Source organism: Lynx rufus, unplaced genomic scaffold (genome assembly GCF_022079265.1).
Source record: "Lynx rufus isolate CCGP_SWC_20201006 ecotype Redwood Valley unplaced genomic scaffold, mLynRuf1.p SCAF_4, whole genome shotgun sequence".
NCBI classification, from domain to species: Eukaryota; Metazoa; Chordata; class Mammalia; order Carnivora; family Felidae; genus Lynx; species Lynx rufus.
In genome coordinates this window covers 4,804,056-4,824,976 of record NW_025814856.1, presented here as the reverse complement: position 1 = coordinate 4,824,976, position 20,921 = coordinate 4,804,056, and the positions used below count along the sequence as shown (strand labels likewise).

The following is a 20,921-nucleotide window of genomic DNA, read 5'->3' as shown; positions in this document are numbered from 1 at the left end:
TTGAGGCCCCGCTTGGGACAATGCGGAGGCCCACGAGCTGACCCCAGGGGCCTTGGCCTGGGGGGGCGGGGGTGGGGGGTAGAGGATCGGATCCTCTGTAAGCTGCCCCTGTGGCTGGGGGGGGGGGGGTGTATTAAATTTCCCGGCCCAGGATCCAAGGGTGCCTCCTGGCGGGAGGGGGGGGGGGGGGTCATGAGCCGTGTCCACTGCCCCCCATTCACAGCCTTGGGGTTGTTCATCCCTGCTGTCCACGGCTGCCTCATCACCTGGGGTCCCCGCAAGGACAGGCAGAGGGGCTGCAGAGGGGCTGCTCTGGGGAACGTTGGTGGTACCAGAGCCACCCCGGCTCTCCCCATCCCAGACTGACCTTTAAGGAGGGCCCAGTGGGAGGGAGGCAGGTAGCCCGGAGTTCTCTGCCTCTCCCCAGGATCCAGCTTCTCCCCTGGTCCCTGTGGGCAGAGCTGGCCTGAGGACCATTTCCCACTATATAGGAAGTGTGGCTATCCCCCCCCCCCCCCAGCCCAGGCCTATGTGGACCCCCCAGCCCATCCCTGCACTAGCCACGGGACTCACCGTGGCCCCTCAGGTGAGGGCAGGGGGCTGTTATAGAAGCTCCACCCTCTGGCATGAGGCCCCTTATACCCTTGACCCCTAGAAGAGCCACCAGAGAAGGGGGTCTAGTCTCTCCCAATTTCAGGCTTTGGCCACCTTGCCTGGAGGGCTGAGCAAACCCAGAGAGGCCTTCCAGAAGAGCCCTGAGCCACAGGGAGCCGTTCCTATAGAGTTGGACTGAACCACGGTGTGTGCTCCACGCCAGGGAGCAGCGTGGGCCAAGGCCACCAGTGGGACACTGGGGGCATCTGGTGGGGCCACACACTCCAGGGGCCATTCACACAGACCTCGGGGGTGCTGAATCCATTTGGGCAGTGTGGGCATGGGGGAGGGGGGCAGAGAGTGGGTGGGGACTTCAGGTGGGCCAGGTGAAGTAATGAGGCACCCTGGCGGGTTCCAAGTAGTCCAGAGATCAGATCTTTCCTGAGCCCCTGTGATTGGCCAGGCCGGACGCACGTACCGGGGAACAAGACTAACCCGACACTGGTCCCTTGGGGGGTCACGCAGTCCAGTGATGCTGTTTCCATGACTCAGATTTCCGTGATTTAATAAGTGCGGCACGTTCACTCAGTGCTAGGCGCTGTTCTTAAGTCTCTCTTTTTTTTTGTATGGTAAAATAAACACATTAAATTGGCCATCTTGACCATTTTTCAACATACAGTTCAGTGGCATTAAGTACATTCAGTGTTGAGCAGCCACCCCCACCATCTGTCTCCAGAACCTCCCATCTCCCCAAACTGTCCCCATGAAACACGGACTCCCCTGCCCCTGCACCACCCTCCCGGCTCCCACCATCTATCTACCTTCTGTCTCTGTGGATGGAACTCCTCTCAGGACCTGGGGACCTCCTGTGAGTGGGATCTTACGGTATGTGTTTCTTTTGTGTCTGACTTATTTCACTGAGCATAAGGGCTTCGAGGTCCGTCCACATCGTAGCAGCTGTTAGAATTCCCTTTTTGACAAAAGGCTGAGTGATAAAAGTGCATCGTATGGATATTCATTCCTCTTCCTGTTTGTCCATTCATCCATCGACGGACACCAGGATGGCTTCCACTTGTTGGCCATTGTGGATAACGCGGCCGTGAACATGGATGTACAGATATGTGTTCGGGTCCCTGCTCTCAATCCTTTCAGGTACATGCCCAGAAATGCAACTGCTTGGGTCTATGGTAATTCTGTGCTTAATTTTGTGAGGAACTGTATCAACCTAAATAAATTGTGACATAAAAGACAAGAACACTCCAGGGGCGCCTGGGTGGCTCAGTCGGTTGAGCGACCTACTTCAGCTCAGGTCATGGTATCACACTCTGTGAGTTCGAGCCCCACACCGGGCTCTGTGCTGACAGCTCAGAGCCTGGAGCCCGCTTCCGCTTCTGTGGCTCCCCCCTCTCTCCGCCCCTCCCCTGCTTATGCTCTGTCTCTCTCTGTCTCAAAAATAAAAACATTAAAAAAAACTTAAAAAAAAAAAGACGAGAACATTCCACACAATGTGAGTCTTTGACATGTCATGGTATTCATAATGACCCTAGGAGGTGGGCATAGCTTACTAGCCCTGATTTAGAGGTGAGAAACGGAAGCAAGGTACTTGCCCTGGGTCCCACAACTAGTAGGAAGCAAACAACTTTTAACCTCAGAGCTGTTGGTAACCACTAAGCTATGAGACCTCACCCAGTGTTTATTGAGTGCCTACCAGGGGCCAGAAAGCCCTAACAAATGGAGAAAATGCCCGAGAGAAAAGACGGGGAAGAATTTTTTTTTTACATTAATTAAGATTTTATTACAAAGTATTTTTGTTTGTTTGTTTGAGAAAGAGAGAGAGCGGGGCGCCTGGGTGGCTCAGTCGGTTAAGCGTCCGGCTTCCGCTCAGGTCATGATCTCGCGGTCCGTGAGTTCGAGCCCCGCGTTGGGCTCTGTGCTGACAGCTCGGAGCCTGGAGCCTGCTTTGGATTCTGTGTCTCCCTCTCTCTCTGCCCCTCCCCCACTCATGCTCTGTCTCTCAAAAATAAATAAACATTAAAAAAAATTTTTTTTAATAAAAAAGAGAGCAAGCAGGGGAGGGACAGAGAGAGAGAGAGAGAGAGAGAGAGAGAGAGAGAGAATCCCAAGCAGGCTCTGTGCTATCAGCTCAAACCGTGAGATCATGGCCTGAGCCGAAATCAAGACTTGGATGCTTAACCCACTGAGCCACCCAGGTGCCCCACAAAAGATTTTAAACACATAAAAGTGGAGAGAATAGTCTAAAGAACCCCTATCAGCCCATCACCCAACTTTAGCCAATCTGGTTTCACCCTATTCTCTTCCTGTGTGCCAATTCCAGACACATTCCAGCCCTAAATATTTCAGTACCTCTCTCTAAAATACAAAGACTTGTGCCTGGGTGGCTAAATTAGTTAAGTGTCTGACTCTTGATTTTGGCTCAGTGAGTGATCTCATGGTCATGGGATCCAGCCCTGTGTGAAGTCCCGGGTGGGGCTCTGCACTGGTGGTGTGGAGCCTCTTGGGATCTCTCTCTCTCCTTCTCTCTCTCTCTCTCTGACCCTTTCCTGCTCGCATGCATGCACATGCACTCTCTCTCATAAAATAATTAAATTAAATTAAATTAAATTAAATTAAATTAAATTAAAGTTAAAACTTGTGGTCACTCCGTCTGAATTTTGCTGGTAGCATCCCTGTGATCTCTCCCTTTTTGTTTTTTAAAAATTTGAGATAAAGTTCACCTAACCTAAACCTCTCCGTTCGAAGCATTTAAAAATGCACATCCAGTGGTTTCGAATACATGCACAAGGTTGTGCAAACATCATCACACTCTACAATGGAATTGTTTTCACCACTCCACAAAGAAACCCCGTACCCATTAAGCAGTTTCTCCCCATTTCCCCTTCCTTCCCCAGTCTCTGGCAACCACCAATCTGCTTTTTGTCTCTAGGGACCTCTAGGGTGTCATTTAACATGTCCCTTTGTCCCCTGCATTTCCTGTAAATTAATAGATGTGGAGTGTGATCAGATTTGGGACTGGGCACTTCGGAGGTGATGTGGGCACGCGCTAGGAGGCAGATGATGTCAGCATGTCTCATTTGTGGCGCGTGTCTCCTTTGTAGCTGCTGCAAAGTATCGCTTAGGTTCACAATCCATTAGGGTTACAGAATGGCGATATTCGAAATCTAGCCTTCCTCACTTATTTCTAGAATACATCTGTAAAGAGAAGTTTCCCTTCACCTACGTAGTTACCCTGAGGTGTGGATTGTACGGGCCAGCGTAAATACTTCATTCTTTGTCCGCTTTGGAATTTCGTAATTTTCGAGATTTTGGGTCCCAACTCAAAGGCTTCCCAAGAAGCCTTCAGTCACTGTTGGCGTTGTTTTTGTTTTTGTTTTTTTAGTTAACGTGCATGAATTTAACTCCTTGGTTGGAGCCACGCTTTCAACCAGTGTGCCCAATGGGGGTGGAATTGAGTAGGAGGTATATATCTGGGACTGAGTCTTGACCAGTGCATCTAGGAGTTAGGGTATACATGGGGTGGGGGAGTGTAGAAGAGTAGATGTACTGGGGATCATGAGACATAGGTTTCTCAGTCAGAGGAGGAAGTTAGAAATATGCAAAGTGTCTGGGATAAAGTTTGGTGTTAGATTAGAATTAGAGGTATGGGTGTGCACTCGTGGTTTTAAAGATGGATGGATGGATGGATAGACAGACAGATGATAGGCAGGTAAATGTCTATAAATAGGTACATACACACACGTATGACAATGAGAAAAGTAAGAATTGATAACCACTGTAGTAACAGTGACCACACCTAGCAACCAGCTCTTGGTTTTTAAATGTCGTTCCCCATGAAAACCAGGGCTCCTTGGGAGAAATGGTTGCTTCCAGAGCTGGGGCAGGTAAAAATAACAAGAAAATGCCACCTTGGAACATTTTGTTGAGCCAGTATATAAGGAAGTGCTCGAAGACGGAGGTAGAAAAGTTATTTGGCAACCGTAATCTGGTTTTAAAAAAGGCTAACACCTCCATGCCACTCCCTTCTTCCTGCCTTGATTGAGGATATGATGCCTGGAACCCCAGCAGACATCTTCACTACCGTGAGGAAAAGACCAAAAAACTCTCAGAGTCGCTGACCCTATTATCATCATTTGACCAGGCCAATGCCGGCAGCCATCCTCCTCCAGAATTCTTTATTTATTTTTTAAAAATAAAACCTTCTTGGGGCGCCTGGGTGGCTCAGTCGGTTAAGTGTCCGACTGCGGCTCAGGTCATGATCTCGCGGTCCGTGAGTTCGAGTCCCGCGTCGGGCTCTGTGCTGACAGCTCGGAGCCTGGAGCCTGCTTCGGATTCTGTGTCTCCCTCTCTCTCTGCCCCTCCCCCGTTCATGCTCTGTCTCTCTCTGTCTCAAAAATAAATAAACGTTAAAAAAAATTAAAAAATAAATAAAAAATAAAACCTTCTTTGTCTAAAGTAACGTTAACAACAAAATTAAAAAAAAATTGGTGTGTCATCAATGGATAATAAATCCAGTGGGTGAAAGTTTGTTGAGGAACCAGATATTTCATTAATTTCAAAGTCTTTTCCCATAAAGCACCGTTGACAAGTGCAACATACTAGCTCAGGCTGGACACCCGCAGACACGATTTTAAACAGGCTAGCATAATCGGTAATGGAAGAAATCAACATTCTATGCCTCCGGATATATGCACTGAGAACGCTTTATCACTTCTGTAGTTCTTGTTCCAAGTGCCTAAATCATGACAAAACAGTAGACAAACACAAATTGAGGAACTTTCTGCAAAATAGCTAGCTCATACTCTCCAAAAGCATCAAGGTCATGAAAGACAAAGATTGGAGAATTGTTACCGAATGAAGGACACTAAAATTAGAAAAATACAGTGTATGATCTGGAATAGATGCTGCAGCTTTAAAGGACCTTGTGGGAAGGGTGCCTGAGTGGCTCAGTCGGTTAGGCGTCCTACTCTTGGTTTTGGCTCAGGTCATGATCCCAGGGTTGTGGGATCGAGCCCTGTGTCAGGCTGTGTATTGAGCATGGAGCCTGCTTAAGATTTTCTTTCCCCTTTGTCTCGTAGACACACACACACAAACAAACTTTTGGGACTTTATTGGAAACTTTGAATGGGATTTGGGAATTACATGGTACTCTTGGATCAGTATTAACTTCCTGCTTTTGAAGGTGGTACTGTGTTTATGTGGAAGAGTGTGCTTATACTTGAGAAATATACACTGAAACGGTGCCTGGCTGGCTCAGTCCACAGAGCATGAGACTCTCAATCTTGGGGTCATGAGTTTAAGCCCCACATTGGTGTAGAGATTACTAAAAAAAAAAACAAAAACAAAAACAAAAACAAAAAAACAGACAAGAAAAAAAATATTTAAAAAAATAAAAGATTCAGAGATGTTAACAAGTGAAGAATCCGGGCAAATATTTGTAGGAGCTCTGTAACTTTCACTTCTGCAATTTTTATGTACATTTGACTTTTTTATTTTGAAGTAAACTCTGCCCAATGTGGGGCTTGAAGTCATGACCCCCCAGATCAAGAGCCACATGCTCTACAGATTGAGCCAGCAGGGTGCCCCAACGCTATTTTGAGATAAGAATTTTTAAAACCCCAGTGAATGGATTTAAACATTTGACCTGTTTTGATCAACTGCAACCATTCCCCTTATTGCAGGGCAAATAATCCCATTTGTGGCCAGTGAGAGCTTCTTAGTTGGGCTCCCACTGACATTGCCTCACTAGGTAATGTCTTTGATAATGCCTGTGCTTTCTGGTATACCAGAATGCACCGGGTTCATCTTGTACATTCCCTGCTTCAGACCTAGAATCAGATATTTGCCTAGGTTCCCTGGCTCATTCAATTGGAAATGGTATTTAGAGACCACGATCTGGGCTTAAGGAGTGCTCATTGCAACAAAGTCAGTCTTTGTTTCAGAACTCGTCAGTGGACAGAGCTAGGAAATGTATTTTTTTAAGGTTATTTATTTATTTTGAGAGAGAGACAGAGACAGAGACAACGTGAGCAGAGGAGGGGCAGAGAGAAAGAATCCCAAGCAGGCTCCGAGCTATCAGTGCAGAGCCCCATGTGGGGCTTGATCTCGCCAACTGTGAGATCATGGTCTGAGCTGAAATCAAGAGTCGGGCAATCAACCGACCAAAGAAATGTTTGCTTTTTATATAGGTAAAATGTATCACAACACTCTCAATTCAAATTCAAGACTGCAGGGTTTTTATTAATGTTATCAACTTTATATTCCCTACTTCCTTCACTCCCTCTGAAAATCCCAGTCCTTGACATCAGTGTAAGTACTCCTTTGCTTTCGCTTTATCCCAAACTAAATATGCCACAAGTTCAGAATAACAATTGCAACATCACCATCAACAATATAGTAGTGGTATGCAGACAAACAGTCCTGGTCTCAAGTCAGTAGGAGTTCATTTCTGTGTCATTTTGTACCAACTGGATACAGGGTTTCCTTTGTTTTATTTTTGTTTTGAGGGCTATCTTTACGCTTTAAATTCTGTTTTATAATTATGTAAAATTTTTACATGGTTGTTAAACCAAATATATAAGACAAGGTATATTTTTTAAGAGTCTAACTTGCATCTTTGTCCCCTTCCTCCTACCTCTTCCCTCTAACCTTTTAAACAATGTTACGATTTATCTTTTCACTTTTGAAAAATAAAGCCAGTACAACACAACAGAATGTAACTGAGGTCATTGAACTGGCCTGTGTATTCCATAAAGATAGGGCAGGAGAGGAAGGAAATACTGAGGCAATTCTCCATCCTACCTCAGCTCTTTGCATGTGCTTGAACTCTCTGCCTCGGATTCTTCCTCCCTCTCTTCTCCTAGTTCACCTCTACTCCTAGTTTTCAGTTCAATTGCTTCTTTTTCAAGGAAATATTTTTGGACTTTCCAAATTATTTCATGATATGCCCCCTCTCACTTGCCAGAATTTATTGCTTTTAGAATTAATAATTAACTATACAATTGGTTGTTTAATTCCCTGGATTAAGGTCCGTGAAGGCAACAGTATTTGTCTTACTCAACCTTGTGTCCTCAGCGCCGAGGACAGTGCCTGGCACATAACAGGCCCTCTTATTGATGTTTATTGCATCCAGTGAATGAACCTACTGCATGAGGGAATGAATAAGTGAATGATGAGTACATGACCTTGGCCTTAGGCTCTTCCATGGCCCCCTATCCTCTCTGGGCTGCTTTCCCTCTGTAAAGTGTGATCATTCGGTTCCTCTCACTTTCTCTCCCAGAATTAATGAGAAACATAAGGGAGGTGATGAACACTTACAAATCCCTTTGCTATGAGTCACGTTCATTTCTGTAACGGTTTTATTTATTAGCTGGCACCGGTCGACGGCAGGTGGCGCCACCAACCCCGCTCGTGCCCCCTGCCAAGATGGGGCGGGGAGAGGGCTGGGGGTGGAGCCGGGATTGGGGGCGGAGCTAGGACGCGGCAGGGGCGGAGCCAGCAGCCGCGGCGCCGCGGGGCCTGTGCGGCCCAGGACGTCCCCGTCGCCCCCGGCCCCGCCTCCTAGGGCGGGACGTGCACGGCGATTGGCTCATGCGGGCGAGAGGCGGTCGCCATTGGTCCGCCGCACCGTCGGCTCGGCGGGCGGTGTCCGGACGCAGGTGCCGGCCCGAGCGAAGCTAGCGGCGCTGAGGGGACCGGCCGGGCCGGGACCAGGGCCGGGGCTAGCGAAGGGGCCTGCGCGGCCGCCCGGCCCGGCCGCGGATCAGGTAGGCACGGGCGGGCGGGTGGGGCCGGGGGGCGCGGGTCCGCGGGGTGGCCCCGGGTTCGAGGCCCGAGCCTGGCTCCCGAGCGGGACGATCAGGCTCAGACTCTTCGGCCTCAGCCTTCCCTGGAACGAGGGGATCGCAGTTCCGGTCTCGGGGTCGGCGTGAGGTCCCTGAGGCCCGGCACACAGTAGGTGCCTCTCCGCGCCTCGATTTCCCCGTCTGTGAAACCGGGTCATCCCAGCGCCAACCTAATGGGGGCTTGTTAGGAGAATTCAGAAGGTGGTGGATGAGGAAAGAGCCCTGCACACAGTAGGCGGTCACTAAGTGCCTTCCCCAACCTCCTTCTCAGGGGGGCTCTGCCTGGAAAATAGTAAATATTGTAATAACCCAGGCACTGGATACAAAGGACTTGCTCAGCAGAGTGCCTGGCTGTTAGGGGATGCTCAAAACAAGGTGGTCAGAATTGATATGATTAGCTCATTTAATCCTCCAGGGACCATAAGAGGTCGAAGTACTAGAAACGTTCCCTGTTATACAGATGAAGAAATTGAGGCTCAGAGAAGGCAAGTCCTTTCCCTTGGGGCCATACAGCAAATGAGGGCAGAGCAGGGAGTAAACCCTTCTTAATAATTATGCGTGTAGGAGCTGGGTATCATTATGACCCCCATTTTACAGATGAGAAAACTGAGGCCCAGAGAGTGAAGCAGTTTGCCCGAGTTGACACCGTAGGGAGTTAGGGGCCCTCTGATTCCTCTTCCTTTAGTTTCTTGCTCTCGGGAAAAGAAGGCTGGGCAGGTTGCAATGCCCCAGCACCACCCCAGATGGGCCCAGACGCTTCTCTGGAGGAATTGAGCCTGGGGTCTCCTTCTCAAGAAGTTTTCTCAGCAAACAGTCTACCAGCTTCTTCGACTTATTTGACAGAAGAGAAGGATGAGGCCCAGAGAGGCAGAGTGGCCTGTCCCAGGACACACAGCATCAGTGACGGAGTCAAGACTTAAAAGAATCCAGGTCTTTTGAGTCCCAGACGCACTCACTGGATTAAATTCGAATCTTGGTACTGTCCCTTGTTAGCTGTGCGACCTTGGGCCAGTAGCTGCCCCTCTCTGAGCCTCAGTCTCCTCACTTGTCAAATGGGGGTAATTATTAGACTTCTGTCGTGTGTTTGTTGGAAAGACTCAGTGAAATCTATCCCCCAGGCACTGGGCCAAGTTCGCTTGGGACGTTGGCTCACGCTCCCAGCTCAGCAGCCCCCGAGCTGAGTCGAGCCTTGAGTTTTGGCCCCTTCCAAGCCCGGGCCTCTATGGTTTGCACAAACCTCTAGCCTCTAACCATCTCTGATTCCCACCATGGGCGTTGGCGGACCAAGGTATGGGGGTCACGAGGGCTGATTCTCCCCACCGATTGGGGGGCTGAGAAATTAATGCAGCAACTTTGTGCCAGACCCAGGGCAGGCGCTGGGGACAGTGGAGTGCATGTCAGACTGGGTCCCCCCTTCCCAGAACTCACTGAAGGACGGAAGGCAGATGTGGGTCCACAGGTAGATGAAGAAATAAATAAGAACGCTTGAGAGAGGGCCACATTCGACGAGCTCAGTAATATGGATGCCTGTGGCCCTTCGGCCAGGGAGTTCAGGGAAGGCCTCTCCAGGGAGGCGACCTTTGAAGGGGACACTTAACAGCAGCTATTTGGAGTTCAGTGAGCTTCTCAGTACGCCCCGTGTGGTAGGCCCTCCACGGAGCTGCTGTCGGAATTTGGGTGATTTTCAGGCCTTGCTTTAGCGGATTTCCTGATGACCTTTAACCCCCAATAGTAACTGAAATGCAGAACTTAACATCCAGGAGCCGTGCTGGTTCTTGTAATGCCCAATCACTTGTAGGAATGTTAAGGCCGATGCCTGGGGCGGGGCTGGAAGAACGGATTCCCCTCTGTGTGCATTCTCTCGGATAGCCCGGAGGCTTCCCTGTTGACCTCTGAGCCGCACGGAGGTTCTGGTTGTAGGCACCCGGGAGGGACAGGAGCCTACACCACAGGACAACACGACGGCCCTCCCTCGCTGCCCTGAGGATGTTATCTAGGTCACACAGCCTTCCTCCCGCTCCTCCTGCTTCTGGGCTGATACTTGCTTATCTGGCCGGCAGTGGCCCAAGTGTGGAGGCCCCAGAAGGGCATGATGGGCTAGGAGGGCTCCTTCGGCCACTGCTTCTCCTCGAGGACACAGGCGTGGCTCGGGGCAGCCGCCCTGGTGGGGACAGAGGCCTGCCGTAGCTCTCCCCAGCCTGGGCCATTTTCCCGATGGCTTGAGGTACCAAGGAGGTATCAGATGATGCACAATCCTGGTCTGTGGGGCCAGGTGTCCAGCCCAGTTCTGCCCAACTCAAAGGCAGGCTCACCTGCTCTGAGCCAAGCCCCAGAAATCCAGTCCATGGAGGACAAGCGTCTATGTGCTTGGCGGGCATGGTTCCAGCCCGAGGAAGCACCAAGCACGGGCCAGCCACACACCAGGCACTCTAACTGTGAGGTGCTGTTACCGTGTCTAGAGAGGTGATTGGCCTTGAGGGCTGGACCTGGCTGACTTTTCTCAGGGGAGTCAGAGATAATATAACCGAGCCCCTGTCGTGCGCCAGGGCAAGTGGCATCTCCTTGAATCCTCACAGCCCCCCGGCAGAGCCCCATTTTACAGATTGGGCAACTAAGGCTCAGAGGGCTGGACTGAAGCCCCGCTCAATGCTCGGCTCGAAAACCTTTCCCTTAACTTCCCTGCGGGGCCTCTCCCCAGGCTCTTGGGACCATGGGCCTCGGGCCCTGAGGACGCAGGGCTCCCTGTGGCCATGACGACTGGTGACTGCTGCCACCTCCCTGGCTCCCTGTGTGACTGCTCTGGCAGCCCTGCCTTCTCCAAGGTCGTGGAGGCCACTGGCCTCGGGCCACCTCAGTATGTGGCGCAGGTGACTTCAAGGGACGGCCGGCTCCTCTCAACCGTGATCCGAGCCTTAGACACGTCAAGGTGAGTGGTGACCGAGCAGGTGTCTTTGCCTGGGCCAAGCGATTTCCTCCCAGCCTGGGGTCAGAATCATCTAGAGGGAACAGGTGGGCAGAGCGCGGGGGGGCCCCCCCGATCATAACCGCCGTGTGGAAGCAGAGGCCCAGGCTGGCCAGGTCTGGTTTCTGGTTCTTCAGGAAAAGTGGAAATTCCAGATTGTCAGCTGACGTCTGAAGATTAGACGTCCGTGGGTGAGTAGCTCAGATTTTGGAGAGGCGTTACATAGAAGTGACTAGCAGGGCAGGCCGGGCTCAGCTCCTGCTGCCAGCCTGTCTCCCTCGGGGACCCGGGACAGGTCACTCCACCCTCGTCTCCGAGATGGGGACACCTTCCCCATTGCATTGTTCTGAGAGGTCGTTGCCATGGTTCACATAAAGCGTCTGCGCGCGGGTCTGCCAATGTGTATGTGTTCGATAAAAGGATTTAAGCCTCGGTGCCGGCTTTCCAGACCCATATGTGAGCTGACCCTGCCTGGTTTGCCAACTTGTCATCGTTCCCAAGGAAAAGCGTCTGAAGTAAACCCCACACAAATTCAAATCCATTTAGTTTAATTTAATTAATTGGTTTATTCATCCGTTTATTTATTTTAAAAGGAGATAGAAGTTTATTGAATACGCCACACGGGAGCGGTGGGTAGGACAGCAAAGGAGAGAGTGTCTGCCTCGGATCCATTTTAACTCAAGAAAATTCTTTTTAATGTTTATTTATGTTTGAGAGAGAGAGAGAGAGAGAGAGAGAGACAGAGCATGAGCAGGGAAGGGACAGAGAGAGAGGGAGACACAGAATCCCAACCAATCTCCAGGATCTGAGCTGTCAGCATAGAGCCCGACATGGGGCTCAAACTCATGAACCTCAAGATCATGACCTGAGCCAAAATCAGACACTTCACCGACTGAGCCAGCCACCCCATTTTAACTCATTTAGATTAAAAATAGCTGAGCAGTTGGCTAAGGAAACAAAAGTCTAAATGACATCTTTTTCTTAGCAAGGTTTAATTCATATGTGTTTTTCTAGTCCTTTTAAAGTTTATTTATTTATTTTGAGAGAGAGCGAGAGTAGAGGCGGGGGAGACTGTGGAGAGAGGGAACCCCAAGAAGGCTCCGTATTGTCAGTGTGGAGCTGATTCGGGGCTTGATCTCAGGATCTGTGAGATCATGACCTGAGCCAAAATCAAGAGTCGGATGCTCAACCGACTGAGCCACTCAGGTGCCCTTCCAATTTTTTTATTGTGGTAAAAAATATATATATATGTGTGTATATATATAATATAAAATATGCCATTGTAATACTTTTTATTTTATTTTATTATTTTTTTAACTTTTTTGTTGTTGTTTTAATTTTAGTGAGAAAGAGCACTCGAGAGGGGGCGAGGTGGAGAGGGGCAGGGGAAGAGAGAGAGAGAATCTCAAGCAGGCTCCACGCTCTGTGTGGAGGGCTTGATCCCACGACCCTGGGATCATGACCTGAGCCGAAATCGAGAGTCGGAGGTTCAACTGACTGAGCCACCCAGGTGCCCAGCCTTGAAACACTTTACCAAAAAAAAATTTTTTTTTAATGTTTATGTATTTTTGAGAGAGAGAGTGTGAGCAGGGAAGGGGCAGAGAGAGAGGGAGACCCAGAATCCGAAGCAGGCTCCAGGCTCCGAGCTGTCAACACAGAGCCTGACGAGGGGCTCGAACTCATGAACCGCGAGATCATGACCTGAGCCGAAGCTGGACGCTTAACTGACTGAGCCCCCCGGGCGCCCCAGAAACAGTCGAGTTCAGTGGCGTTAGGCACACTCACGGGTGTACCGCCATCCCCACCATCCATCTCCAGAACTTTCTCATCTTCCCAAACTGAACCTCTGTCCCCATGACACCCTGCCTGGCACCTGCCATCTACTTTCTCTGTGAACTTGACTCCTCCAGGGAGCTCATCTAAATGCATTCGTACAGTAGTTTTTCCGGTGACTGGCTCGTTTCACTGAACTCAGTGTTTTCCATACTCATCTGTGTCGTAGGGTGTGTCAGAATTAATTCATAAGTCATTCATTCAAACCTCAAAAGAAGCAGATGGGAGCCTCACAGTGCTTTGGAGGAGGCTCACTGCCATTCACCCTCCAAGTCTCCGCCTGACGTCACTTCCTGAGGAAGCCTGACCTGAGCCCAGATGATGTGGAGAGTGCCCTGGGCGTCCTCCAGGGCGTGGGTTTTTATGTGTGCATCTCCACAAGCCCCCTTGAAGGCAGGACAGAGTCTGTGCTGGTCAAGCCAGGCTGGGGGCCGGGGACATTTGGTGGGGTTGGGGGCCTAGGAAAAGGCTGACCAAAGCTGGGGTCTCCCTCCGTGGGGTTTCTGAGAGGCACAGAGTGCCTCCCTCACCCCACCCTCCCTCCTGACACCTGGGAAGACTGAGACCCAGAGGGAGGCGGGCACCTGCCAGTGTCACTGAGCGTTGCCGAGGCCTGAACCCAGGACTCCTGCTTGGGTTGGGGGAGCAGGGGGAGAAGCTGGTTCGGCCCCGCCAGACATTCCTGCGGTCCTCATAGGTGGGGCAAGCGACAGGCAGCAAAGAGTCCCTCTGTGACCCCGCTAATGGTCAGGAGACCACTTGTCCCTCTTGATCTGCCCCTTGGCCTCTCTGCTCATAGCTTCTCCCCTCTGATTTTGTTTTTGTTTTTGTTTTTTGCTTTTTTTTTTTTTTTTTAAGTCATCTCCACACCCAGCACGGGGCTCGAACTGACGACCCTGAGATCAAGAGTTGCACACATGCTCCACCAACTGAGCCAGCCAGGCACCCCTCCCCTTTGATGTTTGGTACAGCTCAGCCCAAGCCCGTCCGGGCCGAAGACCAGGGCACAGCCACCTTCCCAGAGAGGAGGCTGCTGTTTGTCTAAAGGGCTTTTATCATCCTGAGCCTTTGGCCCTCTGCCCACCAGTCTGTGAGCAAGCCCAGGCCCTTCTCGAAGCTTCCCAGAGCATTTCCCCAGCCCTTCCTCCTAGCCATCCCCTGCCGTCTCTTCCGCATGGCTTCTGCCTGCTTCCCTGCTCATTCTCTCCCTTCTCTGGCTCTTGGCATGTGCTCTGGGCAGCGCCACTGAGCCCCCCCCCCCGCCACTCCCCCAGTCCGTTCCCTTGTCATCTGTGTCATATGTGTTCTTTTCCTGCCAGGACTTCATGAGCAAGGCCCATTTCTCTTGCCCTGCCATCTGGAACAGGCAGTGTAGCTGCTCAGGGTGCACGGGCCCTGGAGCTCAAACAGGTCCGGGACGTCCTGGGAATTAATTCCTGAAAAACCCCCGCTTCACGGGCTGCTAGCTGTGTGAGTTCCCACAAGCGGGGTCACCCCGCGGTGCCTCAGTTTCCCCATCTGTGAAAGGAGGGCAAAACCAGCACCGTCCTCACAGGCTCCCCACGAGACTAGCAGATTGGCCCACGTGCTGTGCTTGGAATACCTCACAGTCCGTAATAAGCCCTCTGTGATAAAGCAGTTTTCATTTTGTGTTGTCTCCTCCAAACTGGCTCTTCCAAAATAGGGTTCCCCGGGACAGACCCCCCCCCCCAACTGACGTGGCTCTCTTCCTCAAGGTTCTCGTCCCTTCCACTTCCTGGAGTTGGTTTTTCCGGAGCAGGGATTCCTTTTCCTGTTAACTCTGGGCAAGGGGAGTGTGGGGTCGGGGTGGAGCTGGGCACGGCCTTTTGACATCGTCGGGCAAGGCAGCTGCCGGGCACAGGATTGATGAGAAAGTAGCCATGAGGGTCCGCTCGGGGTTTCGGCTTCAGGGCAGCCAGGCTCTGCCCCCCCAGCAGGAGACACCGAGCAAAGGATAAAAAACAGTTTCTGAGGGGAAACTGGTGTTCTCTGGAAAACAGCCTCCCTGCTCCGCCTCCTTCGTGTGTTCCTGCAGTCCTGTCTCTCGGCAGAAATGTCTGGAAAACAATGACTCATGTGCTGGACAACCTCTGCGCCCACCAAGGCCACACCCCCGGTCCTGAGCTGCCCCAGGAAGGCCCCAGTATCCCCAGAGACCAGGCTGGCGCTGAGACTTCCCTGAAGTGGCGTCTTCTGAGCCCAGGACACGGGAGCAGGGGAACCACTCTCCCTGGATACACAGGTTTCTCAGGTAGCACGGTCTTCAGGCGTGGCTCGATCCAGAGCCTCCGATGGTGTCTTTGAGAGAGCAGGGTCTTTCCTGTTGCCCGGCTCAGCTTTCCTCTGTTTGGCATCATTCACAGACTCCACGTGGAGACCAGACTGCTGCCAGCCGCTCCAGACTTACATCAGCCTGGCTGTCTATAGCTGGGAGTTTAGGGGCGACAAAAAAAAAAAAAAAAAAAAAAAAAAAAAAAAAGAATTTCAGGAATTAATCCCCAGTGACTCTGATTGCATCACACATGCCGTTCCCTGAATCAGTCCCAACGACCAGGGGTGTGTGGTGTTCTAACTGGTGAGGCCTGAGGTCATCGGGGCTGTTGTCAGCTCCGCTCCAGTCCCGGAGGACCAAGAGTCGAGAGTGTGTTGGTTGCTTCGGACAATTAGGAGAGTATTGGCAGGAAAAGGAGGCTGGATGCGTAGGAGCAAGAGGGCTCACCTTGGGGCTAAAAACGTGCCACAGGAACCCCGGGGAGGGAGCACATCGCCGCACCTCTGGGAATCCGGGAAGGCTTTACGAAGGAAAGGAGTTCGGAGCTGGGCGTTGAAGGATGAGTAGGAGTTTGCCGAGTGGCAGGAGACGGGCAACCCAGCTCGTGATCCAGTGGGGAGTGAGGCAGGCATAGGCAGGCAGCTTGCTCATGTGCCTTATCTCTGTGCCTAGCGATGGTCCCTTCTGCCGGATCTGCCATGAGGGAGCCAACGGGGAGAGCTTGCTGTCTCCCTGTGGTTGTACTGGCACGCTGGGCGCCGTGCACAAGAGCTGCCTGGAGAAGTGGCTCTCCTCGTCCAACACCAGCTACTGCGAGCTGTGCCACACGGAGTTTGCAGTGGAGAAGCGGCCCCGGCCCCTCACAGAGGTATGCTTGCGAGCCTGAGGTTGGAGTGGGCAGAGGGAAGGCGGGCAGGCATGGGGCCGGAGGAGGGAACTGCATGGGAAGATCCTCCTCTATGGGACGGACCTCCCTTCTGCCCCCTGCCCCCACGGTGGATTCAGCTGCTGGGGGTGGGGAACCCTGTGCCCCCTCCCTCATTTGGTCACCCCTGAAGCTGAGACCTGAAGAATGAGGAGCCGGCGATGCCCAGGCACCCGGCCTGGGGAAGGGCAGTCCTGGCAGAGGGCACAGCAAGTGCCAAGGCCCTGGGGCCAGGACGAGTTTGCTGTTCGTGGGGAAGCCTAGGCGGCTGGAGTGAAGGGAGGCACAGGAGGAGGATAGCGACCTGGAAGGAGGTGGCGGCAGCCACTCCGGGCTTAGCGGGCTGTGCCCAGGAGCTTAGACTTCAGCGTGAGCGTCACGGGTCGGGACTGAGATGAGCACTGTCGGACGCGGTGGCTGCCACACTGCTCCCCAGAGTACCGCTGGCCGCTTGGATGCCCTCGGGCTCCTCTGGGCTTGGCTTGGAAGGGGGCAGCAGAGCGCTGCAGAGTGAGGTCTCTGGGCTCCTGCAAAGGCCCCTGGCCCCACCTGGGAGCTGGGCTCTTAGGAGAACACTAGGTGGGGGAGGCAGCCCTTGCCTGCCCCACCCCCTGCCCCCTCGCTCTTGTGCTCCAGCCACGTGGGCCTCCTCCCTGCTGTACCTCGTCCAGGCCGCAGGCTCCGACATCAGGGCCTCTGCATTTGCTGTTCTGCGGCCTGGGGCCCCGTCTCCCCCATTCTTAAACATGTATTTATTTTTGAGACAGAGAGAGACAGAGCATGAACGGGGGAGGGGCAGAGAGAGAGGGAGACACAGAATCGGAAGCAGGCTCCAGGCTCTGAGCCATCAGCCCAGAGCCCGACGCGGGGCTCGAACTCACGGACCGCGAGATCGTGACCTGAGCTGAAGTCGGACGCTCAACCGACTGCGCCACCCAGGGGCCCTCCCCCATTCTTCACATGGCTGCTTCCGCTCATCGGGTCAGCTCACTGTCACCTCCTCAGCAAGGTCATCCCCTCCCTGGCCATCCACCCCGTTTCATCCCTCCCGCGCCAGCCCAGAAGCTCTGGGAAGGTGGGGACCTTCCTGTTCCATGCACCAGAACCACCACGAGCGAAGCCCATTTCTCTTGCCCCTTCATCTGTGGCGGGCAGTGTAGCGTAGCGGCCAAGGGCACGCAGGCCCTGGGGCAAGACTTCCTGGGGTCCGGTTCTGGCTTTGTGGGTGACTAGCTGCGTGAGTTTGCACAGATGAGTCAGTCCCCCTGTGCCCCCAGTTTCCCCCTGCCTGTACAGTGTCTCGTCGTACGCAGGCTCAGTAAGTATATGGAGGAAGGGAAGGGCAGAGGGAGGCGCCAGGCAGGGGGCTGGTCCCGCAGGCCCCACCAGTCAAGATGGGCCTGGACCCCATCCCCAGGCCGGGACTGGTGGGGCTGCCGCGTGTAGCCCGCCTCGGCAGCTCGTTCCCCCACCCCCGCAGTGGCTGAAGGACCCGGGGCCTCGGACGGAGAAGCGGACGCTGTGCTGTGACATGCTGTGCTTCCTGTTCATCACGCCCCTGGCTGCCATCTCGGGCTGGCTGTGCCTGCGCGGGGCCCAGGACCACCTCCGGCTCCACAGCCGGCTCGAGGCCGTGGGGCTCATCGCGCTCACCATCGCCCTGTTCACCATCTACGTCCTCTGGACGCTGGTGAGTGCTGCCAGCCGGAGAGCAGGCATCTGGGGGGCTGCGGCTCAGAGCAGTCAGGCCAGGGGTTTGGTCAGTGGCTCGGGGGCCTCCCTGCCCGCCTCTGCCTCTGCCTCTGCCTCTGCCTTTGCCTCTGCCTCTGCCTCTGCCTCTGCCTGGGTGGGAGCAATTCCCAGCATCTCGTGGCGCTCCGGATTCTGAGCCCAACCAAGGTCCAGGAAAGCCACAAGTCAAGTGTGAGCCTCCACTGCAAGGAGGTGAGGGCACCTGATCGGCTCCGTTGTGTGTAAGCCCTGCCGTACACGAGCCCAACAAGACTGGCTGGGGTTAGGGGAAAGGGAGGCTGGGAGGGTGAGAGGGAGAGCGAGACTAGAAGACTGGGAGAGAAAGAGCAGGAGAATGAGAGAGATAGACAGGAACAGGCTTCCAGCAGCCATGAGGACCCTCGCTCAGAGAGGATCCCTGGTCTTCCCTCTTAGGTATGACCACTTGTGTCTAGGTGTGGGGGCATCCCCCCGCCCCCACAAACACTGTTTTCCATGGCATCCACTTGCATTTTTTTAAACATACAAATAGTATGAAACCATAGGTATTGCTTTGCAGTCTGCTTGTTTTCACTTTGCTAACGTCCTTTAAAAAAGAAAGGCAGCTGCCCAACAGGGATTCATGGTCTGGATGTACCGTATTTATTGAACTAATCCCTTTTAATGGACACTGGATGCTTTCCAATCTGTTTTTCTCCCCCCTTCCTTCCTTCCTTCCTTCTGTCCTTCCTCCTCCTTTTTTTTTTTTTTTTTTTCTTTTTCTTTTTGCTGTTAACCAGCAGTGTTGCTTTGGGCACCTCGTGTGCAAATGCTTCTCAGAACTTGCTTGCTCAAAGACTGTGAACCGTTGACATTGATTTAAAAAAATTTTTTATAGACTCTATTTATGTATTAGGGCAGCTTTAGGTTCACAGCAAAATTGAGCAGAATATCCAGAGAGTTCTCGGATATCCTCATCCCCATACACGGCCTCCCCTGCTATCAACATGGCACCAGAGACGACAGGCCGTTTGTCGCAAGACATGAACCTATATTGACACATCATTCTCATCCAAAGCCCACGGATTACATTAGACTTCATACTTCGAGCTGTACATTCATTCTATGGGGTTTGGACAGATGTGTAGTAAATGCATCTATCATTATAGCGTATGTTATATACAGTAGTTATATACAGTAGTTACATAGTTATAACGTACGTACAGAGTAGTTATAAACAGTAGTTATATACGTTACAGTGTGTGTATAGTTTCGCTGCTCTTAAAAATCCTCTGTGCTCCGCCTGTTCATTCCTCCCTTCCCTCAACTCCTGGCACCACTGATCCTTTTACTGTCTCCGTAGATTCTTCTTTCCAGAACGTCATAGAGTTGGAATCCTACAGCGCGTAGCCCTTCAGACTGGTTCCTTTCACTTCGTAGTATGCATTTAAGGTTTCTCCGTGTCTTTTCATGGCTGGAGAGCTCATTTCTTTTTAGCGCCGAGTAATATTCCCTTGTCCGGATGCCCCCCAGTTTCTTTGTCCATTCACTTACTGAAGGACGTCTTGATGGCTTCCGAGTTTTGGCGACTGTATGACCCACTGACATTTAATCCCTTCCGAGAGACTGTACCACTTGGGTCCCATCCTGAGAGAAACAGAAAGGGAGCTCCTTGCTCCCTGCTGCAGGGCCCTGCATTTTTGCAGGGGTCCAGAAGGTCAGTGGGGAGCTTTCCAAGGAGAGTGAATGGGTGTATGTACACAGTCTGTATGAGAAACATATGGACACTGTCCCTGCTTCTGGAAGCATGAGCCCAGCCCTGGTTTGGGCCAAAGCAGGTGCCCCAGGGGCTCAGTGTTCCTCCCTTGGGGGTGGAGACCAGCCGGCTGGCATTCCCAACCACCCCCCCACACTGCCCTGTAGGTCTCCTTCCGCTACCATTGCCAGCTGTATTCCGAGTGGAGAAGGACCAACCAGAAAGTTCGCCTGAAGATCCGGGATGCAGACGGCTCTGAGGGCACCCCGCACTCCTCGCTGGCAGCTGGACTCCTGAAGAAGGTGGCAGAGGAGACACCCGTGTGAAGGCCGGGCCAGCAGGGCCAGAGACAGCTGGCGACGCCCTGGTATTTGGAAGGACGAAATTGCCTGACCCTTCCTGCACGGCCAGAATGCTTTTGAGGCCAAGAGCCACCGAGCGGAGCTGGTTCTGTGATCCCACACGAAGATGTTTTCCAATTGTTTTGCACACCGTCGTACCTGAGGACAGATGGACGTGGTCCTGAGCTTTGGACGGAGCAGGCACCCTGATCTCGTCCTGAGGTCCACCCGGCCCCTTGTGGGCCAGCAGCCGTGGCCATAGGTGAACCAGGGCGCCCATGGGGCTGGGAGGTTCCGCAAGCTTCTTGCGCTTCTCTGCACCCAGCAGGCTCGCTTTCCTGGCACCCTCGACTTTATAAAGTTGCACTGCGTTTCAAAAACCCACCCTGAACGAATAAAAGGAGCCCTTGCTGGACAAAACGGACTTGTCAGTTACGTTTCTGAACCCAGGCCTCGAAGGGAGGCCCCTGGGACCTGAAGGGAGTTAGGGACCACACAGAGGTTCAAAAAAACCTAACCGAACCCTCAGCTGGTTTGAAGGGATCTGTTGCGCCACACCGGAAGCAGCAAAGCCTGAGTGTTCAAGTGAAGAGCAGGGAGCAGGGTTATATAATAAATGACTTAAAATAAATAGTTGTAAGAACAGTT

The 20,921-nt window shown here is 52.5% G+C and overlaps 1 protein-coding gene and 2 long non-coding RNA genes across 4 annotated transcripts; 2 read left to right on the top strand and 1 right to left on the bottom strand.

Annotated features, from left to right (window-relative positions):
* Nucleotides 1-8,259: 8,259 nt before the first annotated feature.
* MARCHF2 (membrane associated ring-CH-type finger 2) lies at nucleotides 8,260-20,693 on the top strand. 2 transcript variants are annotated; one of them, XM_047095543.1, is made up of 5 exons: nucleotides 8,260-8,375; nucleotides 11,152-11,379; nucleotides 16,214-16,409; nucleotides 17,947-18,156; nucleotides 20,100-20,693. In XM_047095543.1, the coding sequence occupies exons 2-5, from the start codon at nucleotides 11,204-11,206 to the stop codon at nucleotides 20,256-20,258; spliced, it is 741 nt and encodes a 246-aa protein (XP_046951499.1). In that variant the 5' UTR covers nucleotides 8,260-8,375; nucleotides 11,152-11,203; the 3' UTR covers nucleotides 20,259-20,693. The 2 variants fall into 2 exon arrangements, with proteins under 2 accessions (XP_046951499.1, XP_046951498.1); XM_047095542.1 differs by having other exon boundaries at nucleotides 17,926-18,156.
* Nucleotides 8,271-10,356, bottom strand: LOC124523711 (uncharacterized). Its single transcript, XR_006965085.1, has 2 exons — nucleotides 9,882-10,356; nucleotides 8,271-8,633 (listed from the first exon to the last, which is right to left on the bottom strand). It is a non-coding gene; the product is annotated as an uncharacterized LOC124523711 (long non-coding RNA).
* Nucleotides 14,138-16,203, top strand: LOC124523710 (uncharacterized). The gene is made up of 3 exons (XR_006965084.1): nucleotides 14,138-14,718; nucleotides 15,270-15,520; nucleotides 15,633-16,203. It is a non-coding gene; the product is annotated as an uncharacterized LOC124523710 (long non-coding RNA).
* Nucleotides 20,694-20,921: the final 228 nt, after the last annotated feature.